The 25,001-nt window shown below is 40.7% G+C and overlaps 1 protein-coding gene across 2 annotated transcripts in view; it reads right to left on the reverse strand.

The window, feature by feature from the left end:
• NEGR1 (neuronal growth regulator 1) overlaps window positions 1-25,001 on the reverse strand; it is a 451,249-nt gene that overhangs the window by 231,845 nt on the left and 194,403 nt on the right. For both annotated transcript variants that reach the window (XM_083743114.1, XM_083743115.1), the window contains exon 2: window positions 23,293-23,525. In XM_083743114.1, coding sequence (XP_083599240.1) covers window positions 23,293-23,525 — 233 coding nt within the window. The remainder of the gene's footprint in view (window positions 1-23,292; window positions 23,526-25,001) is intronic.

The following is a 25,001-nucleotide window of genomic DNA, read 5'->3' on the forward strand; positions in this document are numbered from 1 at the left end:
CAAACATTACGCTCTTTTGGCACCCTGGCCTTTAGGTTACATGAACCCATAGTAAATGTTAACTCTTTTCTTTCTTTCCATTATTTTCAAAAGGGTAGTTAGGAGATTGGGGCCTCTTTGTTTGGGGGACGCCAGCTCTGACACTCAGGTAGGAAAACTGCCCATTAGAAAATTTCAGGTCCCGACAAGATGGAATAATGGCCTTATTGGAATAACAAAGTTTGCCCCAAATCACACCCAAATAAAGATGGCATTGACTATCATCCCAGCTTTTTTTACATCTCCATGTAAGCAAATTGTTTGGCCAAAGCCTGGCGTTCCTGAGCATTCAACTTGCTGCTGACAGCAGCAACGCTTGCAACATGTCCAAAGGCATGAAAAAAGCCTTTGGGCCTTGTCTGGAGAGGTCATCACAGACCACATAAAGAAGATGAGGTGATGGGCAGAATACTACCAAGAACTGTACTCATGGGAAAACATGGTCACTGACACAACAGTTATCAGCATCCAAACTCTGTCTTGGGAAAGCTGAATGTCCCTCCCTCCCTTGAAGAGCCGAAGAATACCATCAACTCCCAAGCAAGTGGGAAAGCCCCAGGACAGGATGGAATCCCAGCAGAACTGCTGGAGCTCACGTCTCCAAAAGGGTATGGGAGAATGTGATACTAATGACCAGTACCTAGATGAAGGTCTACTAGGCTTGAGTATTGAGTGCAATGTTTTATGGTAGTGAGACATGGTCAACTTACATCCACTAGGAGCAATGCCTCAATGCCTTCCACATGTGCTGCGTCAGGAAGATTTTGGGCTCCCCCAAGCCTACACTGCCAGAATGTTCACATTCCTGTCTCAAGAAACATCTATGCTGGCTTGGTCATGCCCCCAGAATGGAAGACGGCAGGATCCCCAGTGATATGCTGCAGGAGGCGCTAACTTCAGGCACCAGGCCCATTGGCAGACCAACTCTGCATTACAAAGATGTCTGCAAATGTGACATGAAGGCTGGCAACATCAACCCCCCATATGGGAATCCCTTGCAAATGATCACAGTGCCTGGACACAATCGGTCAGGTCATGTATCCACAGCAGTGACCCAAGGAGAAATAACCACTGGGAGGAGTGCAGAAAGAAGAAAACCATGGTTCACCTGCATCAACAAAACCAGACACCTTCATTTGCCCCAGCTGCAACAAAACATGTCTCTCCTGTATTGGTCTCTACAGCCACAGCAGCCACTGTAACTCTCCAAAGCTTAACTTCTCCCCCAAAGACAAACTCTTCCATCATCTCCTGAAGTACAGATGCCAACCAGGGCATGTAAGCAAATCACTTGGCCAAAGTCTAGAGTGGTGGGATTTGTAGTCCCTACATCACCTGGAGGGCCACAGAGTCCCAATTCCTGGTCTAGGTCTTGGATGCAAGACTGAGAACACTACATAGACACAGAATTAAGGGTTGATGTCATAGCCCATGCAGGGATAGCAGCCATGTTTTTCAGTTAACTTGTGCTTACTTTCTGCTGTGAATTCCACATACTGAGACACACATATACTGAAAGGTCCATGAGAATAAGCAACATGTGCAATGTTGAATTTGTAAATCTGCCTTTAGGGAGAATTTGAAGTAGAAAAAGAGTATAGATTCTCCTTTAGATTGTAGCCCCTTGTGTGGGGGTAGTAGTACTAGTTGTGAAAAGTTGGACATCACAGACAGATTGTGCATAATTCTGAAAGCAGAGCCAAGGAAAATGCTTAAGACAGACACACATAATCTCACACTAGATGAATCCTACCACCCAAATAACACTGCTGCACTCCATTTAAAATGTTTGTGAGCAACACATAAGTAAGGCGTCCCTTAACAATCCCTGCAGGTTGTTGCCTATGCAGGTCATGACAGCTTCTGAGCATTTATGAGCAAAGTAGTAGCTATCTCTTCCCCAAATTGCTCTATTTAGCTGCTTAAGAATCACTAAGAGAAGCATCTTGGGATAATCATTTCTCCTTCATTTTAGAAGATTAAAAGTGGAGCCTTTCATCTTCAGCCTCTCATCTGCAGTGATAAACCAGAAGTGGGGAGAGAAAAGCACTGAGGGAAGATACTACCAGGAAGTTCAGGGAAGTGTGCCACCATCTTGCTAGACTTGATAGTATGCAATTTGGGTGAGCACTTGAGACTCGCAAAGGGTCAAATTCTTCTTTTTGCATGCTTGCCATTTGGACTACTCTTCACAAGAGACTGACACTTCTATTCATTTTTGGGAGGGGAAAACACTTATTATCATTATGAGATAAGGGTGGCAGAGGATTCTGGTTGCTTTAAGAAGAAGCATTAGCGTCACTTCAGATGTCTGTGGAGCTGCAGTCAGCAGCCCAGCAGCAAAACATTGTCTTCCCATTCCCATTGAGTTTGGCTAGTGCTGTTTTGTTTTTTTTAATCTAAAGAACCCTTCTACAAATTTGGGAAATGATATTAGATGCAGCAGCACTGCCACTGAGGAAGGCTATTGGGTTAGAATGCATCTGATTATGGAAGAATAGCCATGTGAGATAATAGTCTAGTGCAAACTGGATGTGTCAATATACCTTAGGAAGTATATGGACCATTGGTCTGAAAAAAATTAATAAGTTCTGTACATATGGTGTATAATACGTTGAAATGGTTTGTGTGATATTGAATGTAGACATTGGCTATTGTTGGACAATATTTTATGAAATGTGTTTTAAAGTTGCATGCTCAGGGGATGCAAATGATTTGTATTAAAAGTCTTGAACTGTTGCATGTATAGGCTTTTATTTTATTTTTTATTTTGGTCAGGAAATATACCTTCTTGGTTGTTGTTTTTTACCATCATACGCTGGGACACTGATGTGTGAAAAATATGTCTTCCCATGCTTGGGGGATTTTGCCCCCCCCCCCAGATAACACCATTAGTTGGCTGCTCTTTTTTGTTCCATCCTCCCTGAAATCACTGAAATAGGCTGAATACATTAACCCAGAGCTAGTCAAGACCATCACAGTCCTAATGTAGCTTGCAGGCATCAGGCACACTGAATTGCTATGCCTGGCACATGGGAAAACAAGCCTGCAGTGTGGAAACAGCCTCAACCTCTTGAGACCTTCTTTAACCTCGTAGCTATAAATCCATTCTTCCACCTGATATCCCTTCTTTGTAAATAAATACTGTTTATAGCATTCCTGGACTGTTCCAATTATTTTTGCCGTTGTTTCAAAATGTAAATGCCCCAGAGCAAATTCATTTTGCTTCTCAAAATTATAATTTTCTTCTTAATTACATTCCCAGCATTTTAATTGCCTTTATTGATACATGTAATGTTCTGCATGTTTATAATTATGTTTGTTTAACTTGCAAGGTTGCAAACGGAAAGATGCAGGGATTTATGTAATTAGCACCAAAAACGGATGTTTAACAAATAAGAGTAAATATATTGCTTGCATTTAAGGAATGAAGGATGGGGGCAGAATGTCAGCCTTAAGTAGACATATTTTATAACTCTATGTCCAGTCTGGTTTAGCATTTAAAGGAGAAAACATTTTCCTTCCATTCATTTTCTGAGGGACTGAGCCTTCCCTATCAACTCATCAGTGAAGGGTAGGTGTTATCATTAAATAAAGATCAAGTGCATCCTATCTCTCCAACGTCCATAGGCCTTTTCCGTGTGGTGCTGTGTAATGGATCTGAGACTGAAAATAGACAGGAGATGTTCTCCCTCCTACCTGAAATCTGAAAACAATGGTGCCCCCCGCCAATATTGGTGGAGTCCTAATTCTCACTTCAATACAATCTCTTGGTGTCTATAATGTTCACCTCAATACAAGGCGACTTCAGATATTATTCTCCAGCTTAGCTGTTAAACCTAAATCATCCTTCTCAAACTCCCTATGCCTTCCTTCCTTCAAGCCTCTCCCTTGTCTTTGTAACTGCTTCAGCAACAGTGGAATAAGAAAGGGAGAGACATCTCTCTCACTCTTCTCTTCATGGACATCTGGCACACTGGTGCAACAGCATCCTAAGCAGCTGCTTTGCAAGCATCCCCAGTTCCTGGCACACAGCTCTAGTCCCCCTCCCTCCTTTTCCATGTTGACTTAGGTCAGGTGGGATGGAAAGGGAGTTGAGGGATGAGGATGTTAGGTGGGCAGGAAGTTGGAAGAGGAGGCTTGAAGGCTCATGACACAAGGTTGCAGGAGGCACTGGACCTAATGGTGCTCCCAAGAACAAAAGGAGGAATGTGACAAGTTCTTAGTTAGGTTTGGAGTAAACAAAACAAGTTTATACGCCCAATTCTGAAGCTACTTTTATGATATTGTTATATGCCACCCCAATCTCTGAGCAGGATGAGATTCCAGGGGTACCAGGTGCACTTACCCAGGGGCTGTTTTCTTTCAGACAATGAGGCATGGTGGGGACTGTGGTGTCTTCATGATATATGGTTCATTGACGCACATATACAATCTGAGCCTGCTGAGAGGAGTTTCGCAGCACTGCACTTCAAAAGGGTCCCCTGCTTCTGCCATAGGTGAAGCAGCAGCTCTTCTGTTGCTCTCATGGCTGCCATGCTGGATCCCAAACTGCCAGCAGACATTCTGCTTTGCCTCCCCCTTTCCTGCTTGCAAAACAGCTTGCAAATCATAACTATTATTTTATTCTGCCTACCTCATTTCTCACTGCAATTCTGCCCCTCCCTCCTGAAGCACTGGGCTTTTGTCTCTGCTAACTATCTCTCGGAGGGACGCGGGTGGCGCTGTGGGTTAAACCACAGAGCCTATGACTTGTTGATCATAAGGTCAGCGGTTCGAATCCCCGTGACAGGGTGAGCTCCCATTGCTCGGTCCCTGCTCCTGCCAACCTAGCAGTTCGAAAGCACATCAAAGTGCAATTAGATAAATAGGTACCGCTCCGGCGGGAAGGTAAACGGCGTTTCCATGCGCTGCTCGGGTTCGCCAGAAGCAGCTTAGTCATGCTGGCCACATGACCCGGAAGCTGTACGCCGGCTCCCTTGGCCAATAAAGTGAGATGAGCGCTGCAACCCCAGAGTCGGCCACGACTGGACTAATGGTCAGGGGTCCCTTTACCTTTTTAACTATCCCTCACCTCAGGGAGGGGCTTTTGCCATCTGATGTCCAGCCCAGAGAGCCTCTGTTAATGGGTCATTCAAGCTCAGTGGGTCATTACCCATTTCTTTTAATGCTCCATCTCTCCAGGCAGTTACTTCATTGGGAAGCCAGCCTAGCTTATTTTTTAACATGCTGAATTCAATGTCTGGCACCCCAGAATTAGAAGGGTGTGTGTCCAGAGTTAAAAAGGGGAGTCTAGCCACCCCACAAATTTATAAATAAGGTAACAGGAATCTTATCAAAGACATTTAGAACACATATCGTTCCATTCAAGCAATTCCTGGTTCCTCAAGATCCCTCCAGGCTTTCCTTCTTTCCCTTGTTTTCCTGCAGCACAAGACAGCTTTCAAAAACACACATTTATCCCCTTGCTGTCATGCACAATTGTACACCCACCCACAAGGTTATCAGAACATTTCCTAAAATCATTAACCAGTTCCCACCACCAGAAACATGTCAACAAACAAAATCACAGATCAACAGCATTTGCTAAAAGTTGCAGGAAGAATCCCTGCAGCAAAAGTAAACAGTCTCATAAAGCAGCTACAAACCTCAAAAACATTAAGCACAGTTTTCCAAAGCACAAGCGTCTGGCCCCCTGCATTCTCACTCCATGCAACTGCCCACATGGCCCCTTATCCTGGGGTTTTCAGGTCCAGAATTAGAAAGGGAGTCCAGGCACACCACAAACATATAACAATATCCTCATAATGAAATGGAACACTGGATAGTGCATAGTGGGTACTGAGCAAAGCATGAACATATTTTGGTTCATGAGGTACAAAATCCACGTAGTGCCACTCAGTTCAAACAAGCAAACAGCAATACAGTAATAATCCAAATAGCCAACATTTGCTGCTCTTCAGTGGTACCCCAAGATGTGCTACCTGAGGTGGGTTGCCTCTCTTGTTATAAGAATGGTGTGGAGAGTAGAGCATACAGAGGGAAAGCTATTGTTAAACTGCTTGTCTATTTGAGGAGACAAATTAAACACATTGGCTTTCAAGAGTCTTGAACAGTTGTTATTTGTTCAGGCAGATTCAGTGGATTTCTGTTTTCTTTTGTTTTTATTAAATGAGAAACTGTAATCATAGTAGTTTTTCTTCTGTATGCTAATCCACCATGTCTAGAGATGGTGTTTCCATTTGCTCCTTCCATCTAAAGGCACTGATGGGATTTCCTTGACATGGAGGCCATGTCTCAACCTTGAGGGACCCAACCACCAGCTTCATGGCTATCATCCTTGCATGGAAGACACCTGTGGACCTTGGGTGATTGCAACCATACTGCCCAGCAGTGCCCAAGGCAACCCACCTGTCTTTCCCACAATCCGGTTCAGGACAGATTCATTGGAGGGAGAAAACGTGGGTCACCACTTTTGGGCTTAACTAAGAAGGCCAATCAAATATTTTAGACCTCTGTAAAGCACACAATGCAATATGTAACAGGGTAAATGAATTTAAGTAAGTAAGTAAGAACCGTAAAAACCAAGATGGAATTAGATATATGATGATGATGATGATGATGATAGATAGATAGATAGATAGATAGATAGATGATAGATAGATGATAGATAGATAGATAGATGATAGATAGATAGATTAGATAGATAGATAGATAGATAGATAGATGATAGATAGATAGATGATAGATAGATAGATAGATAGATAGATAGATGATAGATAGATGATAGATAGATAGATAGATAGATAGATAGATAGATAGATAGATAGATAGATGATAGATACTACATTACTTTTAGGAAGAGACACTTGCCAATCAAAATCTTCGTGTAAGAAGGTTTGAGGCACAAAACCATACTGAAATAGCATACGCTGGAAGTGACAGAGTTTGGATTTTCTCAATAATCAATCCAATGTTAGGTCTGGACTTTTGAGTATGTACAAATGATTTCCTTTGGCATTCCTGCCTGCATACCTCTTCTTCACCACTGTGGCTTGATACACTCAATTTCTAAGCAATCTTCACATCTTTTCGGTGAAACTATGGGATTTTATTTCCAGAGCCATTTCACCTTATACCACATTAACCAAAGTTGACAAAAGGTTTTGTCTGATGATAACATTTCAGTGCAGATACTTAATGTGTCAGACACTATTAATTTTACATCAAAGAGCAGAATCCTGACCTTTGCCTTCCAGCCAGAAAAATCTCACCAAAAGGCATACAGCTCACAAAATGATTTCTGCCATGTGACAAAGGTGACACACCCTTGGCACTGTTTTGAATCAGTTCAACATTGCCTGGATTAATGATGATGTCTGTGACACTGTCTTCATTTCTATTCATACCAGGCTTTCTTCTTTTCCAAAGTTTAATCTCAGTTTAATTAACTGACTTGTTTTCCCCATGATAGTTTCCAGTTTAACTGGTTTTTTAGACCATCAGAAAACATGTGATGTACTACCAGCAAATAAATGATTGTCATTTTATAGTCATTTCATTTGGATGTTTTATTGGACATTTTGGTATTGTAACATCCTCTGAGCCTTGGTGGAGTGTGGAGAGTAAGTGAACAAGGAGTTCTAAAAATGTCTTCGTACAACTTACTAACACACTCTCAACAAAGAGCAAATTATTTTACCTTCTTTATTCAGGTATTTCAAAAATATTTTTAAATGGTTACCATTTTTACCAATCCATTCTCCAAAAACTAGAAGTTGTTGTTGTTTAAATCAACTTATTTCCCTTTTCTATATATTCTGTCTTCTAAACATAATTTAGTATCTGCAGTCATGCATAAGAACTTCCTTCCTGATCTATATCACTGACCTAATACGCCTCCCTCTCCCCAGCTTTAATTTTACATAATTATCACATTTGCTCATATGTTAGGAACACTGCAAAATTATGTATAGAAATTCTGAAAACCATGGCAAGAATTCCACTAATGTGAAAAAAAAAATATCACTGAAAATAATGGGGGCAAGTGTGGTATGGTGAATAAAGTATTGGTCTGCCATTGGGCCCTAATCAGTCTCTGGATAATTCTGGAAATGCAAATGATCCCCAGAGAGAGATCACTTAGATAATATTACAATAAAGTGGTAGATAAATTGTCAAAAAAATAAAAATAAATCCATGGACACAGAAATGCTTCCATTTGTGACTGTACATAGGAATTAGCTTCTATGATGACTTCATTTCCATCCCCACAAGGGGGTTTGTAGATCTCTGCATTTAGTCCAGAACTCACAAAGAACAGGTAGATGCTAGATTTCAGCTATTTCTACCCTCACTGCAAAAACAGCCTCTTGACTCTTTTGATATAGTGTAAATTGGATAGGTGGACATAGGCCCTGAGTCTCATTTTCCATTCCATGCCACTGTAGGCAGCCAAAAGCCTCTTTCAGTCAGTCTGATAGAACTAGCTTCTTTTATTCTTTTGGGTTCTGGCTAGTTTTCCAGACAATAATAGATGCACAAAGATACTCATACATTTTTTGTAAGCTTAAGTGACATATGACTGTAAACCATTTTGTATCCTGGAAAGTACCAGAGAAATGAGTCACAGTCACAGTACTGCCAGCAATCATGTATCCATGAGATGCATCTTAAAAGAGAGTAAATATGTATTTTACAGAAGGATTGCCTTCCTATTGTTTTGTAAATCTTGCTGAGCTACTTTTGAATCCAGAACAAATTTGCTAAATCTTGCTCTTTTTGTTCTGAGAGAGAAGACAAGATGATAACAGTGGCTGGCACCAAGAAGTTAATTTTATAACAAACTGACATCTCAAGTAGCAGCAATTTAAAAGAGCAATGCTTTGTCAGTTTTAAGTGGGAAGTGGTTGCTGGTATGATTATAGATGTCTTCTGCATATTTATTTTGCCCCACTTTAAATAAATTTGTGTAAGATTTATCTTGTTAGTTCCAAATACAAGTCCCTCTTGGCTAGATTTAGGAAATAAATTAGTCTTCACAAACATTGAGGAGACTGAATCAATACATTAATATTTAGGAGGCATTAGGGAGGTTTATTAGTGGGAAAGGGCAGCACACGTTGCACTGGAAATATTGGACATATTTAATTCAAAAGCATCAATTGCAGTGACGCACTGAATCTATAAATTGTATTTACATATACAGATAAATGAATTTTGATGCATGATATGGTAAAAGGGCTGAATGTTTGGACAAAATCAGAACACTGGCTAGGCACAGAGATGAAATGTGACCAGAAAAGCATGAACTATGGTCTCTCCTTCTCCTGTGTAGATGTCCAATTCTCTTCCATTTCAGCTAGAGTGGGCAATGGAAATTCTCAATTATTTGTTTGCCATACTCACGAGATAAGATGAGGACTGTCATTTATTTAGAATTGGCTCTTATTCCGATACAGAGAGCAGATAGCATATTTAGCTTGATCTTGAAATCCATCCTCAAGGAGGACAGAAAGGGAGGATAGAAAGTTCACATAAATATGCTAAATATGCTTAAATGTGTTTAAATAATGCAAAGGAAAATCCAGTCTGAACGATCCTGATTTAAGTATCTGATATACATCTAGTTAAGATGCCAAAGTCAGCATCATTTTCTGCAGCAAAAATGATTAGAAGATAGTGATCTTAAAGAAGTATAACAAAATTGCTCCTCAAAATGCTCCTAGTCGGAAGAGGGGTAGTTTTTGTAAGGGGTATTCAGCTTGTTTAGTCTCTTAGATATTTGAAGTCAAAGTTATCCTAGGGCTTTGAACACTAGCATGTACATCTTGAACTGGGCCAGAAACAAACTAGCAGCCAATGGCATAATCATACCAACACTGATAACCATTGCCACAATATCCCTGGCAATTCTACTGCTACCCACCAGTCTGAATGACACTTGTTGGCAATGTCTCCAAGTCATCAGTGATGATTGAAACACCAAGATGACATCTGAGAACCCAGACCACAACTCTCTACACACCATGGGCAGCCAAAGACAGCTTTACACATGTCCCTTCTCAGATCCTCTGCAATCCTATTGAGAGGGAACAGTTTCTTTGGGAGAATTGTTTTGAAACCTGCTGTAGTACCAAGGAGCCTACATTACACATTGTTTCAAACTTCACACCTAAATCATTTGTATTTATGAATACACAGGGATCACATAAGAGACAAACATAAATGCACACTACAAGAGGAATGGCATGAAACCCATATTGTGAACTGGTTGCTGGCTAAGTGGGAATAAACTATTTAACTTTTTAAAATATTTACAGGTTGCTGTTCAAAGTCAAATGTTCTTAAGGATGTTTGCAAAGTCACAAAACTGTGATGGCAAAGTTGTTTGGAGACCTCTGTGCAACAAATGGCTAACAGGCCCACTTATTATTAATAACAGCAATAAATAATAACATTTAGGTTTGTCACAAAAAGGGGAAATGACCAACTGTAGGGACCACTTACCTTTGTATGATGGCGAGCAGCGATTATGGGCCAGCATGAGTGTGGTCTGTGCATGGGGCAAATTTCCAGCCCCACATGACTGTTGGGAGATGATGCTCCGTACCCCTCCAGTCATACAGGTTGCTGGGAGGCTTGTATTGTAATGGGTTATCACAGGCAAACTACATTTGCTGGGATACTTGTATCCAAACAGACCTATCACAGACAAGATGCATTTGAATGGGCCTATCACAGGAAAACAGGGGATGAGTGGGGCTTCATGATGAACCTGAGTGACGACTTCAGCCCCTGATCTTCATGCAGGTCCACCCACTGGGTAGATAGAGAGGCTTTGCCCGGACTCAACAGCAAAGTTGAAGCAAGATCCCCCACCCTCCCACCCTATCTAGCATACTGACTTGCCAGAAGGTGAGCAGGTAGGTTCTGCATATGACCTTGCTATGGAAATACTTAGTTGCCATATTTGACCAATGAGGAAATTGCCTACAGGCAAATTGAGCCTGTCTGGAGAGTTTTGTCTTCCTCACAGCAATTGTTGCAACTTGCTGGCAGATAAGCCACTAAACTAGTTCCTTAGTCAGAATGAGGTGATAGGAGCCCACCAACATCCGTGCTTCAGAGAATCAGGAGTACCCAGTTAAAGGAATCCAGGGGAGGTGCTTCTTTCTGCATGCCCAGTTGGGGGCTGATGGGCCACCGCAAAATAGCGGTCCAGAAGGAATTAGCTCTATTTGAATTATGTCATAGGGGGATCCTTAACCCAGGATTGACCCTGCAAAATAATCAACCAGCAGTCAGGTTGGTTGATGGAGGAGACATGTCCAAACCTACTTGTATCTGTAATCAATAAAGTTGTCACCTATTTGAACCCAAGATGCTTGTATTGTGTGTTTACTGTATCTTCCCACTATATAGGCCCCACTGATTTCAGGTTCCCTGTGCCTGGGCCCACAAATCTTGGTGTTTTTTTTGCTCTTTTTTGTACAATTTAGCAAAATAAAATGAAAATTCCTTCTATAGAGTCACAGCTTAGTATTCTGGAGTAGGAACAACAAACAGAGGCCACAATTTAACCATTTCACTAATTCTACAACCTACATGCTTAAAATTTGTTTTAGCATGTATTTATATGTGATATTTTAATGGGGTATTTTTATCTGCTCCTACTTTGCTCAGTTTTTTATGTTATATCTTTTTGTTGCAAACTACTCTGGGATCAGCAGCTACAGAGGGTAGAATATAAATGTCTCAAATAAATAATGCAGTCCTAAAGATAAACTTTTTAGAGCCTGCCTGAAAAATATCAAGGATAGGAGCTGCAAATATATGTGCCAGTGAATGGTCATTGGCACATACAGCGTGTTTAATGTGTCCAGCGCTACAGGAATCCAAACAGCTGCTGAGATTCCTAGCATGCTGTTATGGCAGAACACCGATAATAAATGAAATGGGAGGGGGGGAGGTAATAATAGCACTGGAAAAAAGCTAAAAAAGAAAATAGAAGCCACCATTTGAAAATATCACATAACAGAAGGGGCTTCAGTCTAACTGATTTGACACTGATAATCTCTTGTTGCACTTGAGGCTCAATTTGTTGAGAGAGGTAATATATTTTGGGACCTTTTCCATTCTGGAAGGAGGCATAACATTTAAAATGTTATACATGTAATAATCTGTCCAGTTCTTTTCTTACTATTTCATGTGCTGCCACGGCCCTCATCTAAATCACCCACACACAATGCAAAACAAAATAGAATGTGTGCATGCATTGGTTGTTGCTCTGCCTCTCTACCTACTTTTCCCATTCTTGATTCCATTTTTGTTTCCTTCAGGAGTGCAACCCATGGCAAACATTTCAGACTAAAAGGCTTGAATGAACCATTCCAAAGGGAATTTCAAAATCTCCTTGCTTCTGTTTGCATTATACCCTCACTTGGAGCCAAAGTAACTCAATAGTGGACATTTGTTAGAAACGATAACTTCTTGATGCCATAAAACCACAGTTATTTCTAGCTACTGTATCTTAAAGTAGTTTCTTAGAAATGTAAAACATTTCAAAACTTTCTGCTATCTTCTATGAAAGGCAATTGGAGTATTTTTTAAAATAAACATAACACAGCCTTAGATACTCTTTACAAAGTTGTAAACATGAAGGTTTACAATCTGGCCTGAAGTTTTGAGAGGAAGTCAAGATATCTGAGGGGCAGAATAATTGTTGAATGGACTTTTACTGCATTATTCATTAAGGGCTACTTTTGGCCAACCCTCATATGTTTTGGTGGATAGTGCCAGTGATTAAATGCATGTGACTGAATCCTGGAGCCATGACTTCCAACCAAACAACTTGCAATACTCAACAACAACAACAACAACTTATATGCTGCCCAACTGACTGGGCTGTCCTAGCCACTCTGGGCAGCTTCCAACAAATTAAAACACAACAAGACATCAACATTAAAAACTTCCCCATATAGGACTGTTTTCAGATGCCTTCTAAAAGTCAATTTATTTCCTCAACATCTGATGTGAGGGCGTTCCACTGAAAATATGGCAGGCTTCAGCTTCAATGAATCATTGTCCCTTAGGGCACTTGGAATATGGGCCAGTATGAATCAAATGACAGAGATTTTCTTTAGCACTACAATTTCAGGCTATAGCTGAGATATGTTTATGTCTTGCATTTTAAAATATGATTTCAAATCCAATCTTTAAATCAATTAGTTTGGCAAAGAGTAACTGAAGTACAAAATTAAATCATTCTATCTGTGTTGCAAATGCTACAGCTGCAGTTCATTCAGAAAGTAAGGGGTTACTGCAATCAACATTGGAGCATGGGCAAAGAGGTTAAACATTGGATGATTCATTATGCAACATGTATGTGGACTCAGAGAATGCAGAAATTAACTCACAATCTGTCTGAATAATGAAAATATTAAATTAAGGAAACATTGAAATTTGTCAGGTAGAAAACCACATTTATGAGCCTAATAGATTTGACTATACAAACTGCCTAATAAGCAGTTTTGGTGGTGATACAAGTTCTGACCAAGTCTTGTTTTTTTTTGTTTTTTTGCATAATGGTGTAGAAGAGGGGTGGGTAACTCTTGTGGTCCAAGGAATACAATTACGGTTGACCACCCCTCTGAGGGCCACATACTAGTTCATGCACATGTCACTCACCGCACATACATAACACAAACCGTGCACAAACACACACCAGGAATGGCTGTTGATGATGAAAGAACTCCATTGCATTCATAAATATCAACTATTTATTAAAAATTCAGGGTACTTAATGCTGCATCCAGTAGCACACTCCCTCCAGTAACTTTTGATGCCTCCAGTAACTTATGTTGCCTCTCACACACTGGAGATGCTCACAAGTCTACCAAAAGGCATTGCAAGTAGAAACCGTTAGCTGCCACTTCCTTATTCACTGTGTTTTTCTATCACAAAAGTCAACAAGAAATTTCTCCTCTCAAGATAGCTCTCAATAACAGGTATAGTGGTACCTCAGGTTAAGAACTTAATTTGTTCTGGAGGTCCGTTCTTAACCTGAAACTGTTCTTAACCTGAGGTACCACTTTATCTAATGGGGCCTCCCGTTGCCACCACACCACCGCCATGCTATTTCTGTTCTCTTCCTGAAGCAAAGTTCTTAACCCGAGGTACTATTTCTGGGTTAGCGGAGTCTGTAACCTGAAGCGTCTGTAAACCGAGGTACCACTGTATTGTGTTTTGTGCTATTTCTGTAACTTTGGGCTTTATCTGTTCTCCACAACAGCCATGACAGATCATCTCTCTCTTTTTTTTGTAGCCATTGGCATCGAGTAATGCTTAAGTGCTCTTAATTAGGAAGTGGCAAAGCTGTGTATGCTTGAGAAGATTTAAGGGGACTTCTTCTTTATTGGCCCTGACAAACTCCTAGGGTATCTTCCTTGGCCCCTACAAACTCCCAGAGAATCTCTGGAACATGCAGTGCACACATGCAACAGTGAACAGAGCAGTCAGAAATACAGACAAACTTAGACTGCTGATGCCAACAAAATTTGGAATGCCTTCAAGGGGGCACTGAAAACCTTTGGGGGCAGAGTTGAAAAGGGCTATGAGTTAGCCACCACTCCTGCAGTTGCTACAAGTCAAGCATTCTTGCATATAAGTTTATTTCAGCAAAGGCTTTGATCCTTTTTCTTTCAGAACAATGGGATCTACATCCTTGGTTCAGGGTGGCTCTTTAATCAATCTAGGATCATTCTGTTTAGCAGTTTTCACTGTGGTGTTATCGGAAACAATCCTCACCATTGTTCAGGATGCCTTATGAATGTATCCACAGCAAGTCAGAGAACTCAGCAAACTCTGGGTGGGGTCTCACTTTGCACATAGGACGAACTTCTTGTTCATCCCAGTGACCCCACTAGGATTCCCATTCCTCATGGACATAGGCTAAGGCCAATCATGCCTCAGCAGAGGCACCCCTGTCCACTAGAGGCACATCTAATCCACTATTCTAGACTGCCCCTGCAGCATTTTGATAGCTGTGGGTAGACATTGGTTTTTTTAAAACCATTTAAAAACAGATCATCACAAAACAACAATTTGCTGTTTTAAGCTACTAGAAATAAGAGTGAATTCTTCATATTTTGTGGGTTTGCTTTGCTGCACAGTCCACTTTCTCTTCATTTCAATTCAACATGGATAATACCTAAAGTGAATTCTGGCATTTACTACACCTGCAATTTGCAGCAGCTTTCAGATAATTTATGTTGCATTCCTCCCTGCCCTGGGCCTATACAGATTATCAATGTATAGAAGCTCCTGTGAGCATTGATGGAGCAAAAACGAGGGGTGGTGGTGAACACTGATGTGATTATGTGAAGAATCGAAGCAAGATTCCATTTGTGTTTCATCAATGTGTGCAGGTCCTTGTGTGCACTGGTAATCTGGCCAGAAAAAAACAAACAAAATGCCACTGAACAGAAGGTACTTGAAAGCAGCGGCAAACCGCTTACACCCAACAGTTGGGAAAAGTCTGGAATCCAAAAATAGAACAATAGCAGATTGCTAATGCATCAGTGACATGCCACAAACAGGATCAGCTAAGTCAGACAGAGAAAATGTCATAAGGATATCTAATTCTGAATGGCAGCTTTGGCTTCAGATTGTGAAGAACATTGATTAGCCAGATTTGGTGTGGACTGCTACGCAACGCTTGTTGTCAATACAATGAATAAACCCAGATCTTCCCCTTTGTCAATCTTGTAAAATCAGTCTCTGTCAAGCCTGGATTCAACTGTTTTCTATGATGTGATGATACCAGAACGAAGTGTCCTCATCAAAATACATCCCATTAGACAAATGGACAAGTAAGGGCTAAATGTCACTTCTTATTCTGTTTCGTCTTTTCACCCTCCTATCCCCTTCCTACTTCAGTTTCCACTTCAGAAAATGGCCAGCTTGACTGCAGAATGGGTGTTTTACGGGCTTCTCGTTGGCTAGTTTTGCAGTCATAAAACTGGTGCACATCTGATATTGTTTTGCCCTGTCTGTTTACACTGAAAGCCAGCACTTTAATGAGTGTTGCACCATAGTTTTATCAATTAGGAAGGAGGTGATGATTTTAGATTACAAAAAGGTGGGGGGTTTGCACTGATCAGCCTAATCTGCTCTGCACAGTAAATGTAACTAGGACATCGTGATTATTTCTGTTCCTAAATAAAAGTTTTTTAAAAAGAAAATAATCACAATCACTATAAGAATTCATTTGCATCAACAGAGGGAATGAACCACATGACATAATATTCGTTGTATGGGTCACTAAATGATTTAAGCTCTTTCTGGACAAATAGCATGAAAGGTTTTCCCAACATAGCTGTAATTATGCTGTCATTACTTGAGATAAAGCTCAAGGCAATGCAACTGTAAGGAGAAAATATCTGCTGGTGATGATTTGTATCTGCTTGGAGTGCATTTGTTTAAAAGGGAAAAAATATCTGCAAATCTATTTTTTTTCCTAATGAACAGAGTGACTGATCTGCATGTTAATGCAGGCAGAGCCGACAAGATGTTTTGAGGATCACATGATATGCCTTAACAAGATTTCTTTTCACCTGGGATGGCATAATTCTCCAAAGAAGAGAAGTTAAGAAATAAATAAATGCAGCAGAAAATACTATCAGCTGATCAAACTTCACTGTACATGGAGCTTAAAGAAAGTAGACTTAACTGTGCAAACTTATTCGTTCTGTCTACCCAGAAGTGCATCCCACTGAATCCAGTGGGGCTTACTTCATGGGGGGGGGATGGGAAAAAATTGGAATCAGTTGTCATTTAAAAGGTGAACTTACCTAATTCTGAACAAGATGCACAAGGAAGCACTCTGATGTTTGCAATGCATATCTCCCACCAAGTAATGCGTACAACCATGCATATACCAGGTAAAGTGTGCATATCAGTAAAAATAACATACTAAAATGCAGTACGTTAGGGGAAATCGCTTTGCAAGAATGCATACGTTAGGCAAAATTGCCCACAAAAATTTGCATATTAGGAGACAGTCACACTAAAATGCTGGATTTTCACCAGGACTTTTAAAATAAAATTTTGCAAGCTAATGTGGAAATGTGCAGAACTGAAATTAAGGCTGGAAAAATGAGAACAGATTTGGGCATACCCACTTCCAGGTAAATTGGTATAGGACTGCAGACTAAGATGACTGATGGACTGTTTTCTTCACATGCTGTGTTGCCAACCCATGGTATAACATGAGGATCCCACCAAGCTCAGAAAGCCAAGCAAATGCCAAACATACACATGTATGAACATGGCCTGGGCCTAAGAAGTTAAAATATTATTACATACATGCTGCCATATGAAGCAAGACCACTGGCCCACCTAGCCTATATGTAAGCATATTATCTTTGGCTTTCCAGAATTTCAGGCAGTTTCCTCAAGCACTGCTACCAGAAATAAATGAAAATGGATATGTCAGCAAGTAAACCTGCAATTTTCTGCATGTATTGGGGAAGGGCTATGGGACTCAGTGGTAGGACATCTGCTTTGACTGCAGAAGGTCCAAGGTTCAGTGCCCAATATCTCCATGTAAGGCTGTTAAAACCATGAGAACATGAGCTACTCTCAGTCAGCTGAGACAATTCAGAGTGAGATGAATCAATGGTCTGACTTGGAATAAGGCAGCTTCCTATCTGTACTACAGACCACTGAAATATACACCTTCCTATAATAAAAATCCCCTTCCATACTTTTGTTCAAAAATAAGTTTCCTTCCAAAGTTTCAGTATGATCCTAACACAAAATATGATGGTCATAAATCTGACGCAAAGCAATTAACCTGTCAAACATACCACTTTAGTTATGTATCTATATCTGTACATTACTAAAGATATTTCAGTTCGGTTCTTTGATATGATGGGCATTATTGCTCAGTAAAGTGCAACTGAAAAGTGCTAATGATAATTGCACCAAATACTAAGAATTTGGAGCCTTAGGTTGTACTTGGAATGTCAGAAGACATAAATACTATCACTTAATAATTACGCCTAATGATACATTTCTTCCCTATTTTTGAAGGCAAGGTTAATTATCCTCGAGCTTGCATTTATGCTTTATACACACCTAGTTTGAAGACATTAAGTATTTTAATAAAGGAATTCTTATATTCTCAGGATAAAGCCCTGGTATCCCCAGGCAGAGCTGATAAGGAGAGTCCAAGGGAGTCACTGACAGTCAATGTAGACAGTACTGAGTAGGATGGACTAACGGTCTGACTTTGCAGTTTCCTATATGTCACAACTCTGGAGAACAATGGCAACCAGAAAAATGACTTGGAGGCTATAGTGTCACCAGCTATGGAGTCCAAGGGGGTTCCTGGCTTTCAGACTGATGCTGCTGATCAGAGGGTCATTGAACCTGGCAGACAGGATCTCCTTGAACCAGCTCCCCCATTGGCATGGCCCATATAACTAGAGCCAGGACCTTCAAAGGCACCTTCTCCTGATCCTGAGGAAGCAAGTACCTCCCACATTTCCTCACCAGTCCAACGGTGCAGGGAGTAGTGCAGGAGGTGGAAGGCATTGCTCTTTTAAGAGGCTCTAGTTCACCAAAGGGGGATGGAGCCTAGGAGAAGTGGGCCGGAAGCAGAGGCTTAAAAGATCTCTGTATACTTCCACCGCTTGTCAGAGCAGGCATCTAAGTAGGAGCTATCCGTGGTGCTGCAACAACTGACCTGCTTTACCCTATGCACTTCTTCAAAGGACCAGAACAGGATGCGATGAAACTTTTCTCTATGAAGAAAGGGGCACTTCTGACCAATCCTAATCATAATGTTTTAAAAGGTATCGTTCTTAGGAAACAGTAAAATTGAAAGTAGAATTCTGTATATACTGTATAACTGTATAAAATTATCTGACTCTAAGCAGTTTCATATCAATCCTAACCCCCACCCCGTCAGTGGATCTGGCATTTAAAATTGCAGTGGATCCGGCATTAAAAATTGCATACATTAACCTAAATCCCACACAATATACTTTATTGAAATAATATGCGGGGAAGATGTTGCATGTGAAACAAAGCACATTAAATACACAGTATTTCTGTTTCCTTAAAAACTGGCCAAAATTATACTACTATGACTCCTATATTGATGATGTAGATGATAACTAAAAGTAATTCAGATTCATCTAGCCCTTTTCTGGCATATTCAAGGTACATATATTATCCTAGTAACCTTACAGATGCTCTATAAGATATGCCAGTTTAATTATCCTTGTAACGCAGATGCGGGCTAAAAGACTACGGCAGCGAGCTTATCAGAGAGCTAACATTTGAACCAGAGATTTTCAGATCATGGCACATACTCTAAAGTACCAAACTGCACCAGTCCCTTGATGGATTTCAGGGCCAGCTGTTAGGCTACAGAAATCATTTGGTATGGACATTCTGTTGCCCTGTGTAGAATGGTGTAGAATGTGGTTATATTTGAAAGTGGAAGTCAGGTGGGAGGGCCACCTGGTTTCTTCTCCTTGTAGCCTTTGCAACCATGTTGTTAGTCCCTTACAACTAACCTGCTCAGCTCCATATTGTTAAAGCAGTGTTTCCCAACCTTGGGCCTCCAGCTGTTTTTGGACTCCAACTCCCATCATCCCTAGCTAGCAAGACCAGTGGTCAGGGATGATGGGAATTGTAGTTCAAAAACAGCTGGAGGCCCAAGGTTGGGAAACACTGTGTTAAAGCAATGTGGAAAGCAACATATAATGCCTGGTATTCCTTTCTCCATTCTTGCCCCCCCCCCCCGACCCAATGGGTTATATTCAATGTAGCACTAAAGTGAATGTTGTTTCAGCACAAAGATTTCTCACACAATGGAATGTAATCCCCATCTCCTTCCTCCACATGCTCACTAAATCTAATCTGAGGATTCCTTCAACCTCTGGAGCAGATTTGGGAATAGTGTGGAGAGCACACAGGGGGAGGAAGGAGTGGAAATCCTGTTGTGCTAGTGCAAAAATTTAATCGAATAAAACCTAATGACTGCAAACCAGTACAGATGCATAGACCCACAAGCATAGCAATTTCAGCATGCTTAAAAGGTAAAGGGACCCCTGACCATTAGGTCCAGTCGTGGCCGATTCTGGGGTTGTGGCACTCATCTCGCTTTATTGGCCGAGGGAGCCGGCGTACAGCTTCTGGGTCATGTGGCCAGCATGACTAAGCCACTTCTGGTGAACCAGAGCAGAGCACAGAAACACTGTTTACCTTCCCGCCGGAGCGGTACCTATTTATCTACTTGCACTTTGACGTGCTTTCAAACTGCTAGGTTGGCAGGAGCAGGGACCGAGCAACGGGAGCTCACCCCGTTGCGGGGATTCGAACCACGACTTTCCGATCGGCAAGTCCTAGGCTCTGTGGTTTAACCCACAGCGCCACCTGTGTCCCGTTCAGCATGCTTAACCTACTCTTAACTCTTTGTTCAGTTGTGGCTAAGTGACATTCAAGATTAAATGGCAGAGCACATCCTTCAGCAAGCCAGAAGCCTCGGATTAATCCCTGCCATCTCCAGTACAAAACAGTTTCACATTTAGAATAAAATATTCTCTGTATAAAAAGGCCCCGACTGAGGTCCTGCAGAGCCACACTCAGGTAGAATAGATCAGGTTTTCCCAACATTGTACTTTCCAGATGTCTTGGACTATAGTTCTCATCAGCATGGCTAATGGTTAGGGACGATGAGTTGTAGCCCCAAACATCTGGAAGGAACCATACTGGGGAAGGGTGGAGCAGGCAGTACTGGACAAAGTGGCTCAGAGGTCTGATTTATGTTAAGGCAGCTTCATATATAACTTACTGATATTCTGCACATCCAATAAGTGGAATGTCACAAAATGAGAAAGCAGGTTATGTATATATAGACACCTTTTGTAAACAGACTATTTATACACCTCATGTATCATTTCTTATCCAGAGGATCCTGCTAATCATGAGGTATTTTGTGGCGGGTTTTGGATTTTTGTTTTGTTGTGCTTGCTTGTGTTTTATTGGGACTTAACTACAGAGAGTGAGTTGACAGCATGAAGAGGCATTTCATGAAAGCTATGGACAGCAATCAGATGGTCTCAGCTTCTCGTCATTGCCAAGCAGGGCTGGATTTGTACTGCAGATCGGGAGATGAAAGGCTTCCCTCATCTCATTGCTAATTCCTAAACCACCTGTCCCTCGGAATAGTTAATGAGGGCACACAAGCATTGGGAAATGGATGATCATTGAGATGGTTATTAACACAGAGCTGCAGTCTCTTTTAAATAAAACGCATCACCATATCTGCATCAGTAGTGCTCAGTATGGAAATGATCCAGGACCTTCCAATAATTGATTTTCATTGTATCTACAAACCTATCATGCAAATCGCAATCTTCAAATATGCATCTGAGCTTGCATTGACAAGACAAGGATGAAAGAGATTTTTCTGAAGAAGAACAGTATGCTTGACAGCTTGTTTTTGCATAATGATGATAATCTCTCTGAAAAGAACATTGTTTTCAGTGACATTTACTCTCTTTTCAGTTTGACCCTGTTTGGTGGTAATGATATCTGTCCCACTTGCACTTTATTAATGTTTCCAAGTAATGGTTTAAATGCCAATCAGTTTCAAAAGGAATAATTACATTTACACGTGGACATTAGAAGAACTAACTTAGTTCATCAAAAGAGGTATGATTTTCTGCTGCCTAGCCTAATCCCTGTCACACTAGAGTAGTGATTTGCCACTACTGTTGCAAGTTTGTCAGTAGTGAAAAAGAAGGGAGAAACACTGAGAGGGAAATGGTGGTTTTAAACAACAACAGAGCTTAGAGTAAAGCGGGGGGTGGAGAGAAACTGGGAGGGGGAAAGTGTTCATTTCAAACAACAGCAGAGGATTAAGAGATGCTGAGAGGGAAAAACCATGATGATTTAAAACCATGGCAGAGGTTTGAGTAGAGTAAGCAGGGGGTGACACTGAGGATAGGGAAGTGGTAGTTTTTACTACAGTTTGAATACAGCAAGTGGGGATTTGGGAAAGGTTCTATTTTGTTAGCTTTTTGTGTTAGCTTCTGTGTTGCACAACAATTAACTTGTTGAAACTTAAAAAAATAAACTCCTAGAGTGCTTCTACTCCTACTTTACTCAGAGTACTGTTGTTGTTTAAAACCACCACTTTCCTCTCATTTATCTTAAGATTATATTCTGCCCTTCCTCCTAAAGGAGTCTCTTAGTTTTTTCAAGGTTGCCAGGAACAGCATATTTCAGCCAACACATGTCTGGGTAAACAGGAATTTTCAAATTTCCCCCATGAAATCTAATAATGAGAGAAACAGCACTAGGAAGGCCATTCCACAAATGGGGAACCATTACTTGTCCCAGATCTCTGAGAACTAGGCTGCACCAGCAACAGAGCTTCCGCTGCTAACCATAAAGCCATTTGGTGCTTTGTACACTCACAATATTAATTGAAAGACCATGTTTTCCCACATCATTCTTCCCTCTTGTGCAGATCTTTGATAGAGACATTGTTTTGCATTCTTCCACAAGCAGAGGCATTATGGCCCATATAATTGTAATAAGGGTTCTAAGCTGTGTGAGGCATCTATGCACTGTCTCCCTACTTCAGATCTTCAGTCCCAATGCATGGACAATTATATTGGGAGCATGCCAGTGAAGGTGGGCCCAGCAAACTGAACTCTGACGTCCTTGTCATGTGCTTCAGTGCCTGAATAGAGATTATGTTTACCACCTTTCCAGAACATGTCCTATTCTTAGTGAGTAGCTTACAAATGCTTATGTCAGGATTCACAAGCCATTGCTTGCAAACCCAGACACATTTTGTGATTGCCCCCAAGCTCGGTGGGACACTGATGTAGGCGCTCCAGTTATCTAAATGTAATTTTCAGCATTCACTGAAGTGTGCCTGAGGAATTGGGTAGAACTTGGGGAAGAGTTATCCGTTTCCCCAGTATTACTCTGGGATTGCCAGCATTCGTATGGGATCATCTTTCAAAGAGAAGCCAATTATCACATTAATTGCACCAGAAAGACAGTCAATGAGTGAACTGAAGGGCACAAATAGACAAACAAGAGTAAATTAACCTTTTGACGTTGCAGCACATAAGAATGCCAAATAGATTTCCTTTTGAAAAGCAGATTGCTTATGATTATCTATAAAATGTATATATCAACATAATGGATTACTAATACCTTTTACTGTTAAGTACACCTGCATTGTCCTCGGCGTGTGTTGAGTCTGCACCGAACAAGTATAGGGACCATCATCTGAGACATCCACGTTCTGTATCTGGAGGCTGTACTCCTTTTTGTTTGCTGTTGCAATTGAAACTCGAGGATCTACTGACCACTTGTCTCCTCCTGCAAAAATAATACTTGATCGGTTCAGCCAGGCACCTTTTGAAGCTCCATCTTCCAAGTAACACCTGTAGATTTCAAAGAAGAGAAGCAAATAACTTTTTTGCATATAATATACTTGTTCAATTTTTACATATTTTGAGTTGGATGCATTCCGAACTTCAACTTTTAATGGAAGAGTCTAATTTTGCACAAAAATGGGAAGCCAGTGCAAATAACACCTGATGATCTATTGCTGAGTAGCTTTATATTTTGTGAATGCCCCTCCCTCCGCCAAAGGGGGATATGTTATTATTAGCAGTAGCGGTATCAGAATTACAGTTAAAGTCCCCAAAGGCAAAGATATACAGACAAAATATACAGTGAAATGCAATAACTCAATCAGTGCATACAAAACAATATAAGGCAAAACAACCATAACAAAGGAAAACCCATGACTGCATAATGCAGATGTTTGAAAAGTTGAATAGATAAATAGAACGATTCCTGCAAGTTAAGAAATCCATGTTGTGGATGCACCTTTTCTACATTCTCCAAGGTTCAGAAACAAAGTACTAGGATGAATGGACCTAGCAATGGACCCAGCAACACGCCACTCACATTAGATACATTTTTATATACTAAAGAAAATCTTCCTCCCTTAGATAACGAGCTAGAACTTTTGAACTATGAACATATTATAGAAAAAGAAAAATGTTCAGCAGTGAAACACTGTTGATGAGTTTAGCAATATGTGTAGATCATGTATAGATCTTGCAGGTTTATTAAAAAAAGAAAACAAATTGTGAAACCGTAGGGTATTGCAACAAGAGAAGATGAAACTGGAGCTCTATTCATACTAATAGAGACCATTAAATGCTGGGAAGTAGCGATACTCAGGCCATTGTGACAGACTTCTGCCTCTCTAAACTTCATTTTGAAAATGTTCAGCTACAAATTGAAGAGTGGTTCTTTTAAATGAGCACAAAGTACAGCCACAGAATGAAATACACATCCACCGAAAACGGTTTGACAGAATCTCTACACAATCCCTCAGGGGTTTGAACACCGTGCTGAAGATTGCTACAAAATCCCAAGCTGAATTCAACAGGGTAAGTTACTGCCAATAGTATGAAACTAATCAGTTGAAAAATAAGGAACATGGTATATTGTAGAATCTAATTTGCAGCCAGTTTCATCCTCCTGCCAAACCAATCCTGCCCTCCTCCCCCCGCCCCCGGGGGGGGGACAGGAGGAGTCTTTAAAGTTTGTATTAAGAGAAATACTTTCTTTCCATATATATTTTTTCAAGTAGAGAAATATAGCTTTAAAAAAACACTTAAAATGTGACTATGATGTTAAGGTATGTGGTCAAACATTCAAAAATGGATATTCAACATGTCACTGTCTTCTGAGAAATCTATTCACGCTAATTGGGAATTAAAGATAATATTAATTAATGACAGAAAACTGAAAAGGATTTCTCAAGTTTTTGAGAAATATGCAAAAAAGACTAATTGCATTTTTATTAAATCATTCAATCCATCACCTTTGATGGAATGATT

The sequence above is a fragment of the Podarcis gaigeae genome, assembly GCF_964106915.1.
Source record: "Podarcis gaigeae genome assembly, chromosome: 6".
Lineage (NCBI taxonomy): Eukaryota > Metazoa > Chordata > Lepidosauria > Squamata > Lacertidae > Podarcis > Podarcis gaigeae.